The sequence below is a fragment of the Palaemon carinicauda genome, chromosome 15 (assembly GCF_036898095.1).
Source record: "Palaemon carinicauda isolate YSFRI2023 chromosome 15, ASM3689809v2, whole genome shotgun sequence".
NCBI lineage: Eukaryota > Metazoa > Arthropoda > Malacostraca > Decapoda > Palaemonidae > Palaemon > Palaemon carinicauda.
The window spans coordinates 20,428,404-20,447,658 of NC_090739.1; the positions used below are offsets into that span (position 1 = coordinate 20,428,404).

Below are 19,255 nucleotides of genomic sequence, written 5' to 3' on the forward strand. Positions count from 1 at the left end.
ATTTTCAGGAATAATTCCTGTGCAATAACCAAGTCCTACTCGCATTGCCTAAAATGCAGTTTAAATAATTGATGCAAAACGCACCATATTCATTACCTAGATAAAATATATGAACAAATATCGTCCTATCATTTTCTGTGAATATATTGATAGAAAATTAGACTTTGATCTGAACTAGTTGCCTTAAGCAGCTATGGTAGATCATTATTTCCTAGCGACGGACAAGATATTATTCAGTTTTAAGATATTCAGATAATTTGTCTGTCTAATATCATTTATGATCATTCAAAACTTTAGTGCATTTAAAAATTCTTTATCATTTGTTAAAAATATTACATATACATATTTCGCTGTTAACTACAGATTTTGAGTCTCTGATAACTTCAGCATCTTAGCTGTTTAGTGGACTGAAATATAATTCTATTATACAAGGTCAAAGTTTTCTTTAAAAAAGTGCACATATTACCGAGACGGAATTCAAGTAATGAAGCGATCACTACAATAAACAACTGTTTAGTATCCACGTTTTTGTGTCAAAATTTGTTTTTTATTCAACCACATTTTGAATTCAAGAGTATGCAATGATTCCCACAAACATTTAACTCTATTAGCAAAGAGCGTGCTTACAAATCACAAGAAAAGTAACTTTACAAGAACAGAGTCATCTTCAAATTTGGCACATTTATACATGGCAAGAAAGAAGGCAAGGCAAGTGTTCAAGTAGTCAGATCTCATTTCTGAAAGGCAAACAGTCCAGGCAAGTGTTGTTTACATAGAGCAGTAGCCTCTCAGTTTACCGTGTACACTTGGCACGCCCACACACGTCTTTCCTCTCCTACAGTGTATCATACAAGTACCACCATTATAAATATGTTCAAAATACTGAATGATGAACTATTTCAAGTTCTGGAGGACAGTGCTTATAAAAGAAAACAAAGGTAGGTGAAGGATCGGATAAAGAAAAAAGAAAAAAAAACGAGCGTGCTTGAGAATTTTCCCTTTTCTCTAGAACCATTAAAACTATCTTTACGAATAAAAGAAATAAAATAATTATATTATCTAGCAACAATGTTCACTCAACTACAATATAGCTCTACAAAATATATCTCGGACCTTTTTGTCTATAATACACAAATGGTTTTTCCATTCTTTCAGTTGTTCAACAAATTTTGACCTTAATCTGATAATAAAGCATTAACGCCTTAAATTCCTCAGATTTCAGACTAAGTAGACTTGCAATCCTCATATCCCACCAGAAATCATGATTCCCCAAAAGAGGGACACTAATTAGAAGTACTCTGCGGTGATAGGGATAGAAGGCAAGTGTGCAGACATTAGTTCTGCTGATAGTAACATACCATAGTAGTTTCGAGCACTATTACTAGCAATGTATAGTACTACCAGGTGGGTTACTGTTTTATATGTAATTCAGAGTTTTGTTAACACCACTTCTATCTGCCAATATGACTGAAGTATTATTTTCTTATAGATTGGAAGGAACACTACCCTTTAGGTCACTTCTTGTACCTACTAGGAACTTATCTGGCCCCTTTTTTTTTTGTTTGCTTTCTCAACTCCAAAGATTCTAAAATGGATAGAAATCAGCGGAAATGCATAGGATTACACCAACAGGAGACAAAATATAAATTCTTTAGGCTTTTTAATAAAAAAAAAAAACTGATTGAAAGTTCAAAGTACTTTTAAATCTAAGCAAATGATCATTTCTTTATCCTAAATCCTGTTTATAAGCTCCTAAATTTAGAGTATAGCCATCAGTTCTGATATGACTGAATGCGATGTCACCTGCTGGGTATACCAGAACATATACAGCTCCATTTTCTGATTTAGAGATATTGATAAATATCATCTTGTGGCTTAACTGTACATTATTTTACTTTGAGAATTCTTTTACGTAGATACAGAATTAAAGTTGTAAGAAGCTTCAGGAACGAGCTATGGTAGAATCCGCTAGTAATATCTCCCTGTCTTTTTTTTTATTTTCAGGATATTATGCCAAAAATGTCAAAGTTCCGTTCCCCTACAATCTTGATAGCTAGAATTAAAGTTTTATTTCTTTTAACTTAGTCCAATAACCGAGGTTACTCACTTGTAGGTCTCAGGGAGAATTACTCGAGCCCAACATACAGAATGTTCAAAACCACTCAAAATATATTGAAATACCCGATTGACAAGCTGGTGAGTATATGCGTTAGTGATAGTCCGGGTTACTTTACTTACTCTACTTTGAGGGCTGCTTTTCTGGTCATATACTGCAGGGGAATCCTACTCTCTACAGGACCTTCACAGTCATTTTATCGTCTATATTCCAAGGCATTCAGCATTTCAATCAGGATATTACTCGTTTATTGTCACATTCCCATTATCTAAGTACTTGAAAAACAAGAAAGTCTTCAGTTTCCTCTTGAAACCCTTAATATCTTGTCTTTTGGACGTCTAGTGGGAGCTTATATATAATCTTGGGGTTAGACGTACATACAGAATTTCTTATTCTGAGCAAAGTTATTTGGTAGCTAATCAACTGTGACATGACATCATCCTTGACAGTTAGGACAAAATGAGCGAGATTAGAGTTGAGTGAATTTGTATGTTTTCTCTAGGACAGGTAAGGGGGATTAAGATACAGCACTCTAGGAAAGGCATCTTTGGAATTATCTTTGATATATTTTCTAGTTTTGTTCACTATACAGTATTTTTACTGATGGCAGGCATAAGCTGTGTAATTTCCCTAGAAATATTAGGTGCCCCTTTTCAATGCCTTCATTGCTTTGCAAGGACCCTTTGGTATACATATTTAGACGGAATATATCTGTTAGTTTTATATTCACAATTAAATACATTCAGAGTAATATTCCCCAGTGTTGTGTAAATATTCAAACTAGATAAACTTCACTACCTTTTGTGTTCTAAATAGGCTATGCGTCACTTTTTAAAAAAAAATCATACCGTAAAAGAATGGACATTATCATGCGTGCCAAATTAACTGTTCATTGTCTAAAGTAGCCCCTGTCTATACTTACAATTTCTTCCTTGAACTCTGTAAGTGTATTCATGGAAATTCCATACAGAAGGTTCAAGAAAAAACAGAAGTGGTCACCACCATGAGGATATTCACCTAAAGGCCATTTAAGGTCTACATTGATGCTGGATGTAAATGAGGTCTGGGCAATAGCAGAATGGAGTTTCTGAGTATATGTTATTGAATTTCATAGAATCATAGATCTACCATTGCTAAAAACAATGCCATAATTATTGAAGGCATTTTCTGTAATCTAACAATTGATATCTAATATGCTTTGCACCACATATAGAGGATTATAAGACATTTCCTAACAATAAAAATGAAGTGGGAACGGGATCTATAATGTTGCTAAAGATTTTATTAGCAGAAATGAAAGTTAGTGAAAAGTCATATGAAACATTATTTGCTTTCTATAAAATAAATGCACATAAACAGCATCCAAAGGTGTCCAAAAGTTGTAGTGAATATTGTTTAGTTGGATGAGAAATGATGGAGACACTAACTTTAGATTGTTACTTAATGAAGAAGAAGAAATCTGAAGATTTGCTATTCAAACCAAGATTACAAGCTTAATCCTATTTCTTTTCTGAAGCCAAATAATATTTGGGTTGTAATCACCACGGGAATAATGATGTAAACCAAGATTACAAGGTTAATCCTATTTCTTTTCTGAAGCCAAATAATATTTGGGTTGTGATCACCACGGGAATAATTATGTACTAGGCTTGATCTCTTAAACGCATGAAATTTCACAGGATGATTTTAACACTTTATTAAAGTAGCTCTATTTCATTTTAATTCAAACGTTCCTCAGTTCTGTCTCTTTTGAGTTAAAACCATTTCCTCTTGATGAAAAGCAAATTCTTTATTACAATACTCACTACACCAAGATTTTGGTTTAACTTCAATGGTAGGAATTTAGCCTTAATTTCCTCTTATTTATTTGGTCCTCCTAAACATTTTATCTATGGATCAACAAGTTTGAGTTATATATATGTTACTCTCATGGTTATCTTAAAAAGTAGCTCTTCTTTTCCATGGTTTCTGCCTCAACAAAAACTGAAAAACTATTGGGACATGGGATGTCTTTTCTTAATCCTCTATTCTTGTTTCTTTCGATTCTTATCATCTTATCATTCTTACTATCCTGATTGTTTCCAATTTAATATCTATCCTGATTGAATGGATACTTGCTCTATTTTTCAATTTTTTTATCTACAAGTAAGCACAATGATCATTCGATTCTTAAATTCTGCCATCCTATTATGCCCCACATTCCAATGGCAATGTTTTCATAGTGTGGTTTTTTATCATCTTAAATTCAAGTCTCCTCCTTGGACATATCCTGGAATTTGAACTAATTTCATAACAGTGGTAAGTGAGTTTTGGTGATCTAAAAGCTACGTCCCTGTGTTTCTTTGATATTAAGGACAGCTTTTAAAATTTGCGCTGGGGAATTTTACAGCCGATTCACAAAACTGTTGTAGGCCTGCGTCGGGCTTGATCGGAATTTCTTAACCTCCATTCAGTGTTATATACTGTCACGTAGTTCGTACACAGAATGTCTACAAGGCGATATAACGAACCGCTATGAACTTTTCAACTATATATAGCATATAGGCATAGCTGCAGGATCTCCACAGAGAATTCGTGAAGCTCACTTGAATAATGTACTTCGTTAGTAGTTTTGAAAGCTTCGTACAAGATGGACGATTAGCTATTGCTGACCTGGGTACCAATCTATATTAGGTTTTATTTCCCGCTTTCATTTGGATGGCTTCTCCATTTAATTTTCCACAATTTTCAGGGATGCATCCGTCATCCTTCCATCAAATGGTTATCATCATCATCTCCTCCTACGCTTATTAACGATAAGGGCCTCGGTTAGATTTCGCCAGTCGTCTTTATCTTCAAGCATTAATAGACCTTTTACTATTATTATTATTATTATTATCATTATTATTATTATTATTATTATTATTATTACAAGCGAAACTACAACCCTAGTTAGAAAAGCAAGATGCTATAAGCCCAAGGGCTCCAATAGAGAAAAATAACCCAGTGAGGAGAGGAAACTAAGTAATTAGTAAACTACAAAGGAAGTAATGAACAACCAAAATAAAAATATTTTAAGAACAGTAACAATATTAAAATTAAATTAGATATTTCATATATAAACGATAAAAAGTTAAAAAAAAAGAGGAAGAGAAATAAGACAGAATAGTGCCCGAGTGTACCCTCCAGCAAGAGAACTCTACCCCAAGACATTGGAAGATCGTGGTACAGAGATTATGGTACTATCCAAGATTAGAGAACAATGGTTTGCTTTTGGAGTGCCCTAGAAGAGCTGCTCACCATAGCTAAAGTCTCTTCTATCGTTACCTCGAGAAAAGTACCCACTGACCAATTATACTGCAGTAGTTAACCTTTTCAGCGAAGACTTTGTGTTTGCTAATCTCAGTGTTGCCGTATGAGGACAAAGGAGAATATGGAAAGAATAGGCCAGGATATTCGATATATGTGTAGACAAAGGGAAAATGAGCCGTAACCAGACAGAGGGATCCAATATAATGCTGTCTGGCCAGTCAAAAGACCCAATAACTCTCCAGGTATAGAAAATAGGTAATCTTTGCTTTCCCTTTTTCTTCAATTTTTACGATGGTTATCCTAGAAACTCTTAATACTGCATAGCCTTGACTTGAGGGTGCTGTCATAGGCATATGCATATTTAGTTAACTGAGCTTTTCATTCAATACTCGGCTCTCGTAATTGGCAAAGTAGTTAACTAGCTCAGCATCACTAAAGTCAATCTCATTCTCGGTACTTGACGAGTCCTTTAAAAGTATTCATGAATGGCAGAGACAAGGGACAGTGACAATGCCCTAGCAAGCTAGATGATTCCCTGGAGACTGATATTTATTCTATATTTCATTACTAGATTTTATATGAAAATTCATGCTTATTCTATATTTTCTGTTTATCTACTTTATATTTCATTCTTAGCTTTAAATATTTTTGACTACCAAATTCAATCGAGGCAGCTCTGTAAGAGTCAAGCTTGACTCATTGGGCTGATTTATCTCTTCCCTTTTAATAATAATAATAATAGTAATAGTAGTAGTAATAATAATAATAATAATAATAATAATAATAACAATGATATTATTAATAATAATCATAACGATAATAATAAACAAATAATAATACTAGTAATAATAATAATAATAATAATAATAATAATAATAATAATAATAATTTGCCTGTGTCAGGGTAAAGTCATGAAATTTATGGGTACTAGGGTTAGTAAATGAAACATACATAATGAACAATATTAGTCTCTCACGAATTAAGAAGAGAATGTCTAATTCCCTTCCCTCCCCCAAGGAGATGACACCAACATGTCAGGGATGGCGGGAAGTTTGGTCATATCCTCTATATATATGACAGAGTATTACCTGGTTAAAAGCATCTCCACTTGAATCACCTCAATGGGGAAAACCTGAGACATTGCTCAAGTTATGTTCCCACAACCAACCTACCCCAGGATTTCATGGGCCTATTCAGAAAATTAGATCCACCTTCCGGATATCAAAATGAGAAGTATAATTAAACTGAAAACTATACACACATGGTTGAATATGCTGTCACTGTTAATAATGGAGGGAGAAGAAAAATCTTGACAACAATAAAGATTCCATTACATTTTAGCATATTCGAAGAGTTTAAGAGAATGCTCATACCTAAAAGGAATCTTCTACGTATGGACAGCTAAGCAAGAAAAAGGAGTAAGTAGCGGATAATAAATAAATTGCTCAAAGACGTTGCAACTACTAGCTAAAGGGACTGCAATGAATCTTTAGTAATACATAGATCTAGTGTGTTTCACATAAGAAATGCCTGAAGAAAACAAATATGTTGAACAACAGTCATTCGAACTAGTTATCATTGCCTTGACCAAAATTCCAAACCAAATAGAAAAGAAAGCAGTATAGACAGTTAGTAGCTAAGTGGGTAACAACATAACAAGCAAATATACTTCGATATACTAAAATCAATTTCTGAGATTAAGATCAGATGGTAATACTAAATTGTCAATATGACAAGGTGTTAAAAATCTGCCAATCACGGTGAGCGGTGTGAGCAACAGGTATCTGTCGCTTGAGAGAGAGAGAGAGAGAGAGAGAGAGAGAGAGAGAGAGAGAGAGAGAGAAATTAAATTGAATATAATGTGGGATATAGGCCTATCACCAAGAACTGATGACATAATATAGATAATGAACTAACTATATATATATATATATATATATATATATATATATATATATATATATATATACATATAAAATTTTATATATATATATATATATATATATATATATATATAAATTTAATATATATATATACACACATATATAAATTTATATATATATATACACACACACACACACACACACATATATATATATATATATATATATATATATATATATATATATATATATATCATATATATATATCGTGTGTTATTATTTCTATCGGGAAGTTTCTTCAAGAAAATAGTTACTTTTATGAAGCCGTTTCATTTATGAAATCGAGAATACGGAGCTGTAAATGCAAAATTGACGAGGAAAACACTGTAAAAACAAAACAAAAATTATTGAAGATATATAAAAGGTGTAAATACCTAGACCCTTATTAATAACCTTTCTTGCAAACATTCTGGACTGATTTCCACTTGCGATACTGTCTTCTTCATTTGATAACCCCCCCCCCCCCACCCCACCACTCAGAATCAGTGTCTGTATTTGATAAAATTTCTTTTATGAATTATAAACCTTGTTGTAAATGCTCATTTTGAACAGGAAATAAGAATAGGTGACTTCTGCCTACTTTTACTCTTGAAATGGGTTTTGCCTTCGATGATAGGTTTTATAATAATGATTAGAATCAAATTCTAAAACCCAATTTGGGTAAAAACCCAAAGGCCCTGATACCAAATACTGCTTTCCGAGTATTCCAACCCGCGTTTCATAAGATATTTTCTTTTATTGTAACACCATTGCCCCTTTCGCGAGGCAATTCTTTATAGGCTAACATCCCTCTGGTGATTAATACTGATTATTCATTCATTTTCAATCAATAAAAATTGATGTTTTACAACATCTAGCTACCAAGGCCTTATATATATATATATATATATATATATATATATATATATATATATATATATATATATATATATATATATATACTGTGTATATATATATATATATATATATATATATATATACACACAATACATTTATATTTTATGTATATATGTATATATATATATATATATATATATACTGTGTATATATATTCATATATATATATATATATATATATATATATATATATATATATATTCAAATGATCATATATGGAAAACGAAATGCTGCCAGAAGAGGAAATATAATGTATTGCAGATACATCTAATGAATATGAATAAACAGAACCAAAATAGGCATAGGTCTAATTAAAAGCCTGCACTTGAAAAAAAAATATATATATATATATATATATATATATATATATATATATATATATATATATATATATACATTTTAATGAAAACTAAAGAGACCTGGCATGCTACAGTAGTACTGCTAACTTTTCAAAGTTGCAACCATATACATCCATGATACTACTGAGAACTGTTTTACTACTTTCCTACATATAGATGCAGTGTAACATCACTATTACCATTATTATTAGAAGTCAAACAGTATGTGACAAGCTAAAGGGTCCTAATTAGGAAGGTAGCCAAATAAGGGAAACGGAATTATGTTACAAGATTAATCTGTGAAAGATAAACTGTCACAATAAAATTAAATAGAGAAGTTTAATATAATTGATGTTATCTTGAAATGAAAAACCCTAGGATGCTGTTAATAGTTGACAAAAAAGAAAAAAAAACACACTTTCAGAACAATGTACAATGAATAATTTTAAATACATAACTTCAATATCACCATTTATGTGCAAGTGAAGCCTTACGTATAATACTTTTGGTTTTGGAAAAAAAAGCTTCTAAATGTTTACTGCCATAAAATGAAAGGTTAGAGTCACAACACTTTGGTCAAACATTCTGAATCATCAAGTATTGCGTCACCTAAGTTCAGTGAGCCTTGAAGTGAGATCACAATATGAAACCCGTTGATTCAAACCGATTTGCAGATTAACTACAGATTTACGTTTCAAACTAGAAGCCATTTAATTTCAAGGTCAAATTTCATGTGGCTGTTGAAAGTAAAGAACGACAAATCCTAGAATATGAGCCAAAAGAGCAACAGACATAAGTGTGTGTGTGTGGGCGTGTGTGTGTGTGTATATATATATATATATATATATATATATATATATATATATATATATATATATATACAGTATATATATATATATACAGTATATATATATATATATATATATATATATATATATATATATATATATATATATATATATATATATATATAGTATGTGTGTGTGTGTATTACAAGGCCATGTACTGGTGCTGGGAGGCCATTTTATTCATCTCCGAGATGTAACTGAGGGAAAACCTAAAAGTTTCACCATGAAATAAAAGATAAGAGGTTGGACAGCAAGATAAAAAGGAAGTGGGAACGTAGGTATGTTGGAAGACTTGAAGTACCACCTAAGGACCAAAAGGACGCTGCAGGAACCCTTCAGCAATGTCCTCAGTGCATTACGTGAGGTGCACTAACATCACTATGTGGTTACCATGATAGGTTTAATCTATTTCAGGCCTTTTAAGAAAAACAAAATAGTATATTTTTTCTTCTAATTTCTTTGAGCATTTCTAGTCAATTTTGGTTGCTCAAATGTTACAATATCTCCATATATTATACTACTAAACATCTTTAGGATATGGCACTTACCTTTTAAATGTTTGTATATTCCAAGTCTTACTTAATCAAAGCTACAATAATTGTGAAGAAAATGAACACCCATACAAAAGTATGTAGTCAATAGTTTGTGTAAGCAGTGATAATGCTCCAATGATTAGAAAGGACAGTGAAATTAAGTCATCGTGTCTGAGGATTTATCTGGAAAATTATAAGTCTACAACTTTCCACGAACCTTATCAGGGTGGAAGTATTTAGACGAGATTGAACTGGATTTATGTATTTGGGCCAGAAGGCCTGGCACTGGGGCCTGGGAGGATATTCAGTGACCACGTGCAACTGGGGAAAACTCCAAAGTTCCATTATTAAAGAAAAGTTGCGTGGCTGGACAGTACCATGGAAGAAAGGAGGCGATAACACAGGTACAGAGCAAGGCTAAAATGTGCGTGTAGTTAGGGGTTGGAAGGATACTGCAAAGAACTTAAAGTAATAGCAAAGTAAACCTCTTAAGGTGTACTACCGGTAATCAGACAGTGACCGCGGAGTCCAGGACTGATAGGCAGGACTTTTTTTTGTCATCGATTACATAAATGTCCCAACAGTTAGAGGAATGTTCTTGGTAATAAATGTGCATGCATGCTTTATAAAAAATTTTGTAGTTTCAGGTCTTAAGCTATGCCAGGCACCAAGTAGTACTAGATTTTCAGTTACTTCTAACAGTCTTGCCTTTCTGTATTTGAGGTTCAGTTTCATAAATTCCCATAAATTTCATAATAGCTGTGACCAAATTATTGGTTGAGCTGCCTGATCTTGTGGTTGAAAGTGGTTTCATATTTCGTTGGTCATTTATCTCACCTATTACTTGTTTTCTTCTTTAACATTTAGCTTTTACTACTGATTTTCACATGTATTTTTTTTTTTACTGGATTGCTTTCCCAGTTGGAGCCCTAAGTTTGCAACACATACTGGTTTTCTACTACGGTTGCAACTTGGCTTGTAGTAATTCCAATTACAACAATATCAATTATCCTCATCATCATTCTCGAGGGAATTGAGATAAAGATATAGAGGACGCTCAGTGAAAAACAGTGAAATATCAATAGGAAAAAATACAAAATAAAAAACGACAGGTAGCAAGTGGACCTACAATACAACCGTGGGTGACGGTCCTAAACAGAAAACGGGAACAAATAAATAGAAAATAGAATAAGCATGAAACATTGCATATACAAACATACAACCAGTGTTTATGTAAGTCTTATGAAGTTGGATGTGTTCATGAAAATGAATAGAAAAGTCTAGTGGATGACAATCGTATCAAAAGTGCCTTTCGAACGTGGACAAATGTTACCATGTACGTTCATACCCGGAAAAAAAAAATCTTTTTAGAAGCATTATTCTTACTCAATTTCATAGTGGAAGGCCGTGAAAGAGGAAATAACTGAAAAGTGGACCAAATAATGCAGAATGATCACTAAGGTTACCTCCTTTATTCATATACAGCTTCCAGCCCGATTAACATTAAGAGTTTTGGCAAATCGACCCAAATGTTTTGAATGCTATCATAGCCACATTGGCCATATTATGTATCAATAACAACAAAATGAATGAACTTAATACCAGTCTTTAAAATTTCAAGTATTCTTATGATATATACAATAACTGTCAGAATTATATCTTATTAATCCCCCATCCACAATATTAGTCCATGTCTCTCAGCTCTTCATTTCATGAGTGAATGACGCAATAAAGAGAGACCCAACGAGTGACCATTCAATAATATCCAAAGGGCTATTTCTTTAACTATCTGGCAAAAGCAAGGAGTACTTTTCCATTACAAATATCATGAGCCCTCGATACATTATCTGAAATGTGTCTCGTGTTATGCAAAATTGAAACTAATACATTATCATCCTAACAAATAACAGAAGTATCGAAGCATGGCTGAGAGGGGAGAGGTCTTGTATTGGTTATTATTATTATTATTATTATTATTATTATTATTATTATTATTATCATTATTATTATTACTTGCTAAGCTACAACCCTAGTGTGAATAGCAGGAGGCTATAAGCCCAAGGGCCCCAATAGGGAAAGTAGCCCATTGAGGAAAGGAAACAAGGAAAAATAAAATATTTTGAGAACAGTAACATTAAAATAAATATATAAACTACAAATACTTTAACAAACTAAGAGGAAAAGAAATTAGACAGAATAATGTGCCCGAGTGTACCCTCAAGCAAAAGAACTCTAACCCAAGACAGTGGAAGACCATGGTACAGAGGCTATGGCACTAACCAAGACTAGAGTACAATGGTTTGATTTTGGAATGTTCTCCTAAAAAGCTGCTTACAATAGCTAGAGATTCTCTTCTACCCCTACCAAGAGGAAAGAAGCCACTGAACAATTATAGCACAGTCGTATGTTAAACATCTAACCTTGCGTTACATGATTTCATTCAGATGAAGTTGTAAAGTTTTTGGGTATCGTTCACTAATGCTATCATCCAAATTAAATGCATGTTAATGTTAAAATGTATATATATATATATATATATATATATATGTGTGTGTGTGTGTGTGTGTATGTATATGTATATATACATACATGTGTATATATGTATATATATATATATATATATATATATATATATATATATATATATATATATGCGTGCATGTTTTATCATATATTTTCTATTCATAAGAAAATATATTCAAGTGTAAATGGACTGAAGGTGATTGACGAGTTCTCCGACCAAAAGCCAAACAGCCTTGAAAACTAACACCTAGAGTTCCCAACATAAAGAAAGGTGTTTCGCTTGGCTTATCACAGCTGTCCTGTATATCATGACCGATGTCTCATGGATATGAAGAAAGTCTTAGTTATGGAGGCCATAATGTTGACCCGTGGCGTCATGTAGGTAAACAGTGACGTCACAATGGCGACCTATGACGTAAGCAAGCCAGAGTATAGCGTCATCAACATCATCTGCGCTTTATATGACGTCACAAACTCTCGGTCGTGACGTCATCAGTAAGGCTCGCGATGCTGAAAAGAGCATTAGACTGGACTAGACAGAGTGAGGGAGAAGCTTCGGTTCTTCTGGGCTACAGAGAGGGGTTCTGAACAAGCAGTGCCAAAATCTTGTTATTTATTACGTTATTTTTATCCCATTTTATTTTAGCGTGGCTTCGTTCCGAAACAACAATCTCATCTGGTTAAGAGAATCAATACCCACAGAGCAAATCTAAGATCAACTTAAAAGGAAAAGGTATATACTACCTCATATACGTACAAGAGACAGATGTTAAAATCAAAACTTACCTTTTTTATTTCTAAAGTCAATCATAATGTCAATGATGAAATAAATACTAAGAATAATCTAATCTTTACCTATAATCACTGTTGCGCCTCGAACGTGCGTGGGTTTGCCCATTAGACAACCGAGGCAGCAACAGTAAAGAACAATAACAAAAGGATAAAGTGGAAGGTGAGGGGAATGTTGGGCATATGTGAGAAGCGAGGGTAACGGGTAAGGGTAAAAGGGTAAAGGGGCAAGATACTGGATGAGACATGGTGTGCTGGGCAGGTCGGCAGAGAGAGAGAGAGAGAGAGAGAGAGAGAGAGAGAGAGAGAGAGAGAGAGAGAGAGAGAGAGGGAGGGGGGGGGGTAGGAAATGTGGTAATGAGGGGGAGGAGGTGGTATGAGAGGCTTACCTTGTGGGGAGTTATCAGTGTCTCGCCCTGGGCCGGTCATTACCCCTGGAGCCTTGGATTTGATCATCTCTTCAACTTGCTCTCCGGTCACCTTCAGGAAGTTACTGGCTTCTGCACTCAAATCATTCGGCCAATTCCAAGCGCATTCGACCTCACCCTCGAAGTCGCACTGGAGCCCTAAGGACGAAGCCTCTGGTTGAGAGGTCAAGCTGGCAAGGGTGACCCTCAGGAGGTTTATCATCAAGAACTGAATGATGACACGCCGCCAGGGGGACACCACAGAGACTGGTGATGCTGACAGTGATGGATATGAGGGGGATGAAGATGACGATGATTGTGATGACGGTGATGGTGATGATGATGATGATGAAGATGAAGGTAAATTGCTCGTCGTCGTTGTCGCCGTCGTCGTTTCTGACGTCGTCGTCGTCGTTGGTGATAGTAGAGCTGCTGGCGGCAGCGGCAGCTTGCTCTTCTTCCTCCTCCTCCTCCACCCACACCACCCATTGATTTCTGATGGTGGTGCTGTGGCGGGGCCCACCGCCGCCACCGCCGCCGCCGCTGTAGCTGCTGCTTTAGCTGCTGCTTTTACTACTACTACCGTAGTCCCTGTTGCTTTGACACCTCTACAATGACTACTACTATCATGACGACAACGACGACAACTACTACTTCTATGACTACATTTTACGAGTGCCTCCTGACGGGCGTTCGAGGCCATCCCACTCGTTTGACTCTTCATAGCTGAAGGGGATGACATTCCTTGAAGGAGGACTCGAGTAGCCTTAAGAGCGTAACCATGAAGGAAGTAAAGGCGACGAAAACATTATAATAACAACAATAGTCGTCATTATCATTATATCATCACCATCTGATGAGGGGACACACGCTCTTGCACATTATGATGACCATGAATACCCACTTTTTTTTCTCATCACCATACCCACAGCGCTTTGGGTGTCAGTAAACCTTTCACTATCAACTAAACCTAGATCAATATTGAATCATTTATGATTTTCTCATGTCACTGCTAGTTATTCTAATATGTATAAAAGCACACCATTTGAACTCAACAACTGTGAGTGATTAAAGAAATATATCTATTGATAAATCTATATATTTATACAGTAGTAACGTGCACCACATAGGATTTCAGCACTGGTTTGCTAAGCCAACTGTTTCAGACAGCGATTAACAATGGAGTCTTTACCGTGCAGTAATGACAAAAACAAGGCCAACAGACTACAAGGGGAAACCGCCTGTACTCCTGATAGTGGTTGTCATTTCTGTAGAAGGGATGAGCATCTTGAATGTTCCCCGATGGTTTCTTCATAATTATCTCCTGTTGTGAGCATCATGCCGCAACACCTGGTTCTTTTCCACCTCAATGAATGTCTCTCTCTCTCTTTTTCTCTCTCTCTCTCTTTCTCTCTCCCTCTTTCCCTTCTCCCTCTCACTATCCCTCGAAAACTTCAACTTTAAAGGCCAGATTTTCTCTATATTGGCAGTTTTTTTTTCCGTTTTACCCTGCTCGTTTCCTTCTCCTTTTGAGATTCGTGGCTCCTGCACTCAAACCCACTGACGAGGATGATAGTCACTACACCTAGGCACACAAACACACACGCACCACGACACGAACGACACCAAATCCGCTAAATAAAACGACAACTACACCGATTTCGTAGCCTGACGGCCATTTAAAAAAGAAGGCTGGACGCGTGGTTGCAAGAGGTGTTGTGGTGGTGTGGGGAGCGACGGCGTATCTGTAGCAGTGTCTGTATTTTCGTGGCGATACTGAGCTGCTCTGGGTTTGGCCAACGCCGCCACCCTGCTCCGCTTGATGCTGATGCTGCTGCTCCTGGCTGCTGCTGCTGCTGCTGCTGCTGCTGCTGTTGCTGCTGCTGCTGCTTCCACTCCCCCGCCAACCCCCCGATGAGCCAGGGTACCAAGTCTCCCGTGGCCACCTCCCCCATGCGCAAGCCAAGCCACGCCGCTTCCCCTACCCCTTTCCCCTCCCCCTCGCCGCCGTTCTCCCCCTCCTACACCTACAATACCTACACTTTCTCCCTTCTTCGATGCAAAACACATCCTGTAAATCTACGCGCACACCTCTACACGGCCTTTATCAACTGAAAATGATTACAACAATCAGGTAGAATTCGAAGTAGAAAGAGAGAGAGAGCGGGCAAAAGATACTCTTCAGTGAAGCGTAAAGGAAGAAGGCCTGAAAGGCCAAAGAACAGCCAACAACAACAATAACTTTTCCAAAAGGAAACACCAGGTCATGTGCCATGATACACCAAGAGGAGGCTGCTACTTGACCAAAACCACAAATAATTTACAAAATGTTAATACAATCATCATTTTTTCAATCAAAAATGAATCATGATTCATCTCATTCGCTTCAGGTACTTAACATTTAAAAGAAAATGAACGCCAAAAAAATATTAAACACCTGTTTCTGTCAAGATGCATTTCGAGAAGGTTCAGCTTTCATATTGTTATGAGAATGAATTATCTACTAATGTTTGCAACGTAGCATGCAAATAGTACTTTCGTCATCTCTTATCATCTGTACTTGACCTCGTGTTGGTCATGACCTTGAATCCTTCCCAGGCTCATTTGAAAGAAACATTTTAGCATGAATTATAGCAAATGTTACAAATTGGCTGTGTCAGTAATCAAGTTTGAGGAGTTGAACAATTTGATAAAACATTATATAACAAATTGATACTTATGAACTACACAAGAGAGCACCAAACCTAGTTTCATTTCTTTCTGCGCTACTTTGGCATTTTTAGAAGTTTCACTTGCAAAATGAAATGCGTCCTACAAGGTCACTATCAACAAGTGCAAAGGGTAGAAGGAAGAAGATAGATGTCCATCGGCCTTTATAAATAGAGGAACGATCCAAGAGAACAAATAAAACTAGGAGAAAAGTATTTAAATCCACGACTGAAGGTTCGATTAATTTCATACGTTACTGTAAATCTCTAAGCGCTTCATCACCATGAAGTAAATCATGCCTTTTAATTGGGTAAATTATACTAAAAGTAATATCGCCCTATGTATTTAATATACACATATAGAAAGCTTGGTGTATATATATATATATATATATATATATATATATATATATATATATATATATATATACATATATATATACATATATATATGTATATATATACAGTATATACATATATATATATATATATATATATATATACATATATATATATGTATATATATACAGTATATACATATACACACAGATATATATATATATATATATATATATATATATATATATATATATATATATATAAAATCGATCAAATAATCTGATCGCCCTTATACATATTTAGAAATGTTGTATATACAGGAGATAAAACTCTACGGTCAATGGCATCCATGTTTCACATATACACGATTTTACTATAGTTATTTGGGAACTCTTAACTAATTTATTAAGAGTTTAAACAGTATCACGAAAAAATCATGACCTAATGTAACAGCAAACAGGAATGTTTTTGCCCTATGCAGAAATATTACATCTTGCTCAATCAATGGCTAACCTACAGCCTATTTTTATTATCTCTGGCGTTAACTTCCTTTGAAAATATTTACATAATCTAAATTACTTGATAACACACACAAGCACGCGCGTACACACACACACACACACACAAACACACACACGCACATATATATATATATATATATATATATATATATATATATATATATATATATATATATATATATATATATATATATATATATATATAAACGAGCGTATCTTTTTTTCCTTTAAACAGATTTCTTTAACAAAGGGTGGCTGACAGTTAATACGACACAATGATCACTCCCTTATACATACTTTAATCCTGCGAATAAACAACCTTGCAAAACGTTGCAACGCTTCATACAAAACGAAATGCTTACCATCAGAGCGTTGAAACTCCTAACAAAAGTTATTAAATGTATCCCTGTCCAAATCTTTCTACACCTTGATCTCATCCCTACTATTAAGCCAGACACTCACTCTCCACTTGAAAGCTTTACTCCTCGATTCGTTTGTTCAATATACCTTACCTCCATAACTTACCCTTTAAAACAAATTGTTTATTCTCTAAAGCAGTGGTTCCCAAACTGGGGGGCACGCCCCACTAGGGGGCGTGAGGACGATACAAGGGGGGCGTGAAGTCATCTGCTTGAAATTACTTGTTTAATAGAATAATAAAATCATTAAAAGAACAGCAGCATCCATCTCAAAAAATTTGACCAGAAATTGTGCCTTAGTCTCATAATTATTTCCGAATATTATATGCCATGTTTTCAAATTAGCTATTCTTAAAACTGCAACTCAATTTTGCCAATTTTCTAATGTTCAATCTTTTTTTCGCTCACTTTGAACCAAATGTTTCGTTTTTAGTTACTGGAATTTACTATTATTTCTTTGAGTGGCTTTCATTATTAAAATGTAATACAAACAGAAATCTGTTTTCCTGTACAATGCTAAGAAATAAATGTAAGAATCATTTCATATAAAAAAAGAGAGGAGTGGGGGCGTACGAGTCTACTGGAAGCAAATAGGGGGCGTCAGGTAAGATAGTTTGGGAACCACTGCTCTAAAGATTACTAATCCACCTTCTTCCTTTTTTGTTACTGGCCACCATTTTTTTTTCTTTCACTATTCATCTTGAAAAATGCTCTTTTCGAGCGTAGGTATGCACTTCAAACAGTCTCCCATTTTTTCACTTACCCATCTATTTACTCTTTATCACAAATTCCTATGCTGGTCTACTGACAAGTACACTCGCCTGCAAAAATATATCGCTACCTGTTTCAAAATGGTTTGGTATCTCTCAAGAATAACAATGAAAAAGAAGTATCTGACAACTTTTTTTCCTGGGCAGAGAATAACTCGTACCATATCAATGACAATAATTAGAGTTCAATCAGTGCAAGACGAATCCGCATTGTGTGTGTGCGTGTACTCATTGGGAACTAGCTCGCTCTCTCTCTCTCTCTCTCTCTCTCTCTCTCTCTCTCTCTCTCTCTCTCTCTCTCTCTCTCTCAGTATGTCACATGACCTCTTACTTTATCTATTAGTTGGGTTAACGAGATTCTCATTTTAGTTTTTAAGATGTGTAGGCCTACGTGATTACACACTGATTGTGCATGTTCAATTAAAGAATTCTTATTATTGACGTTGATAGCATCAATATGGCTTACCATCTTTGCCCAAAGATTTTCTATTGGATTGAAATTAGGTGATTTAGTAGGCCATTCCATCCGAATAATCTCAGGGTGATTGTTTAACCGATCTATTACTAATTTAGAATTATGGATGGGGCCGTTATCTATAATTAGATATATAGGCTCCGGTTCCAGGATCAACATTGCTCTAGCAGTTTATATATATATATATATATATATATATATATATATATATATATATATATATATATATATATATATATTTAAAGTTTAGTCTTATAGGTGGGTGTGCATTGTTTATAACATTAGGCCTACCGTTTATATATCTGTGTGCATTGCTCACACCATTAGGCCTATCGTTT

At 34.9% G+C, this 19,255-nt stretch overlaps 1 protein-coding gene across 1 annotated transcript in view; it reads right to left on the minus strand.

Moving 5' to 3' along the window:
- Positions 1–19,255, minus strand: part of Alk (Anaplastic lymphoma kinase) — a 1,005,172-nt gene that overhangs the window by 511,628 nt on the left and 474,289 nt on the right. Inside the window, 1 exon segment of the mRNA XM_068387529.1 lies at positions 13,668–13,844. Coding sequence (XP_068243630.1) covers positions 13,668–13,844 — 177 coding nt within the window.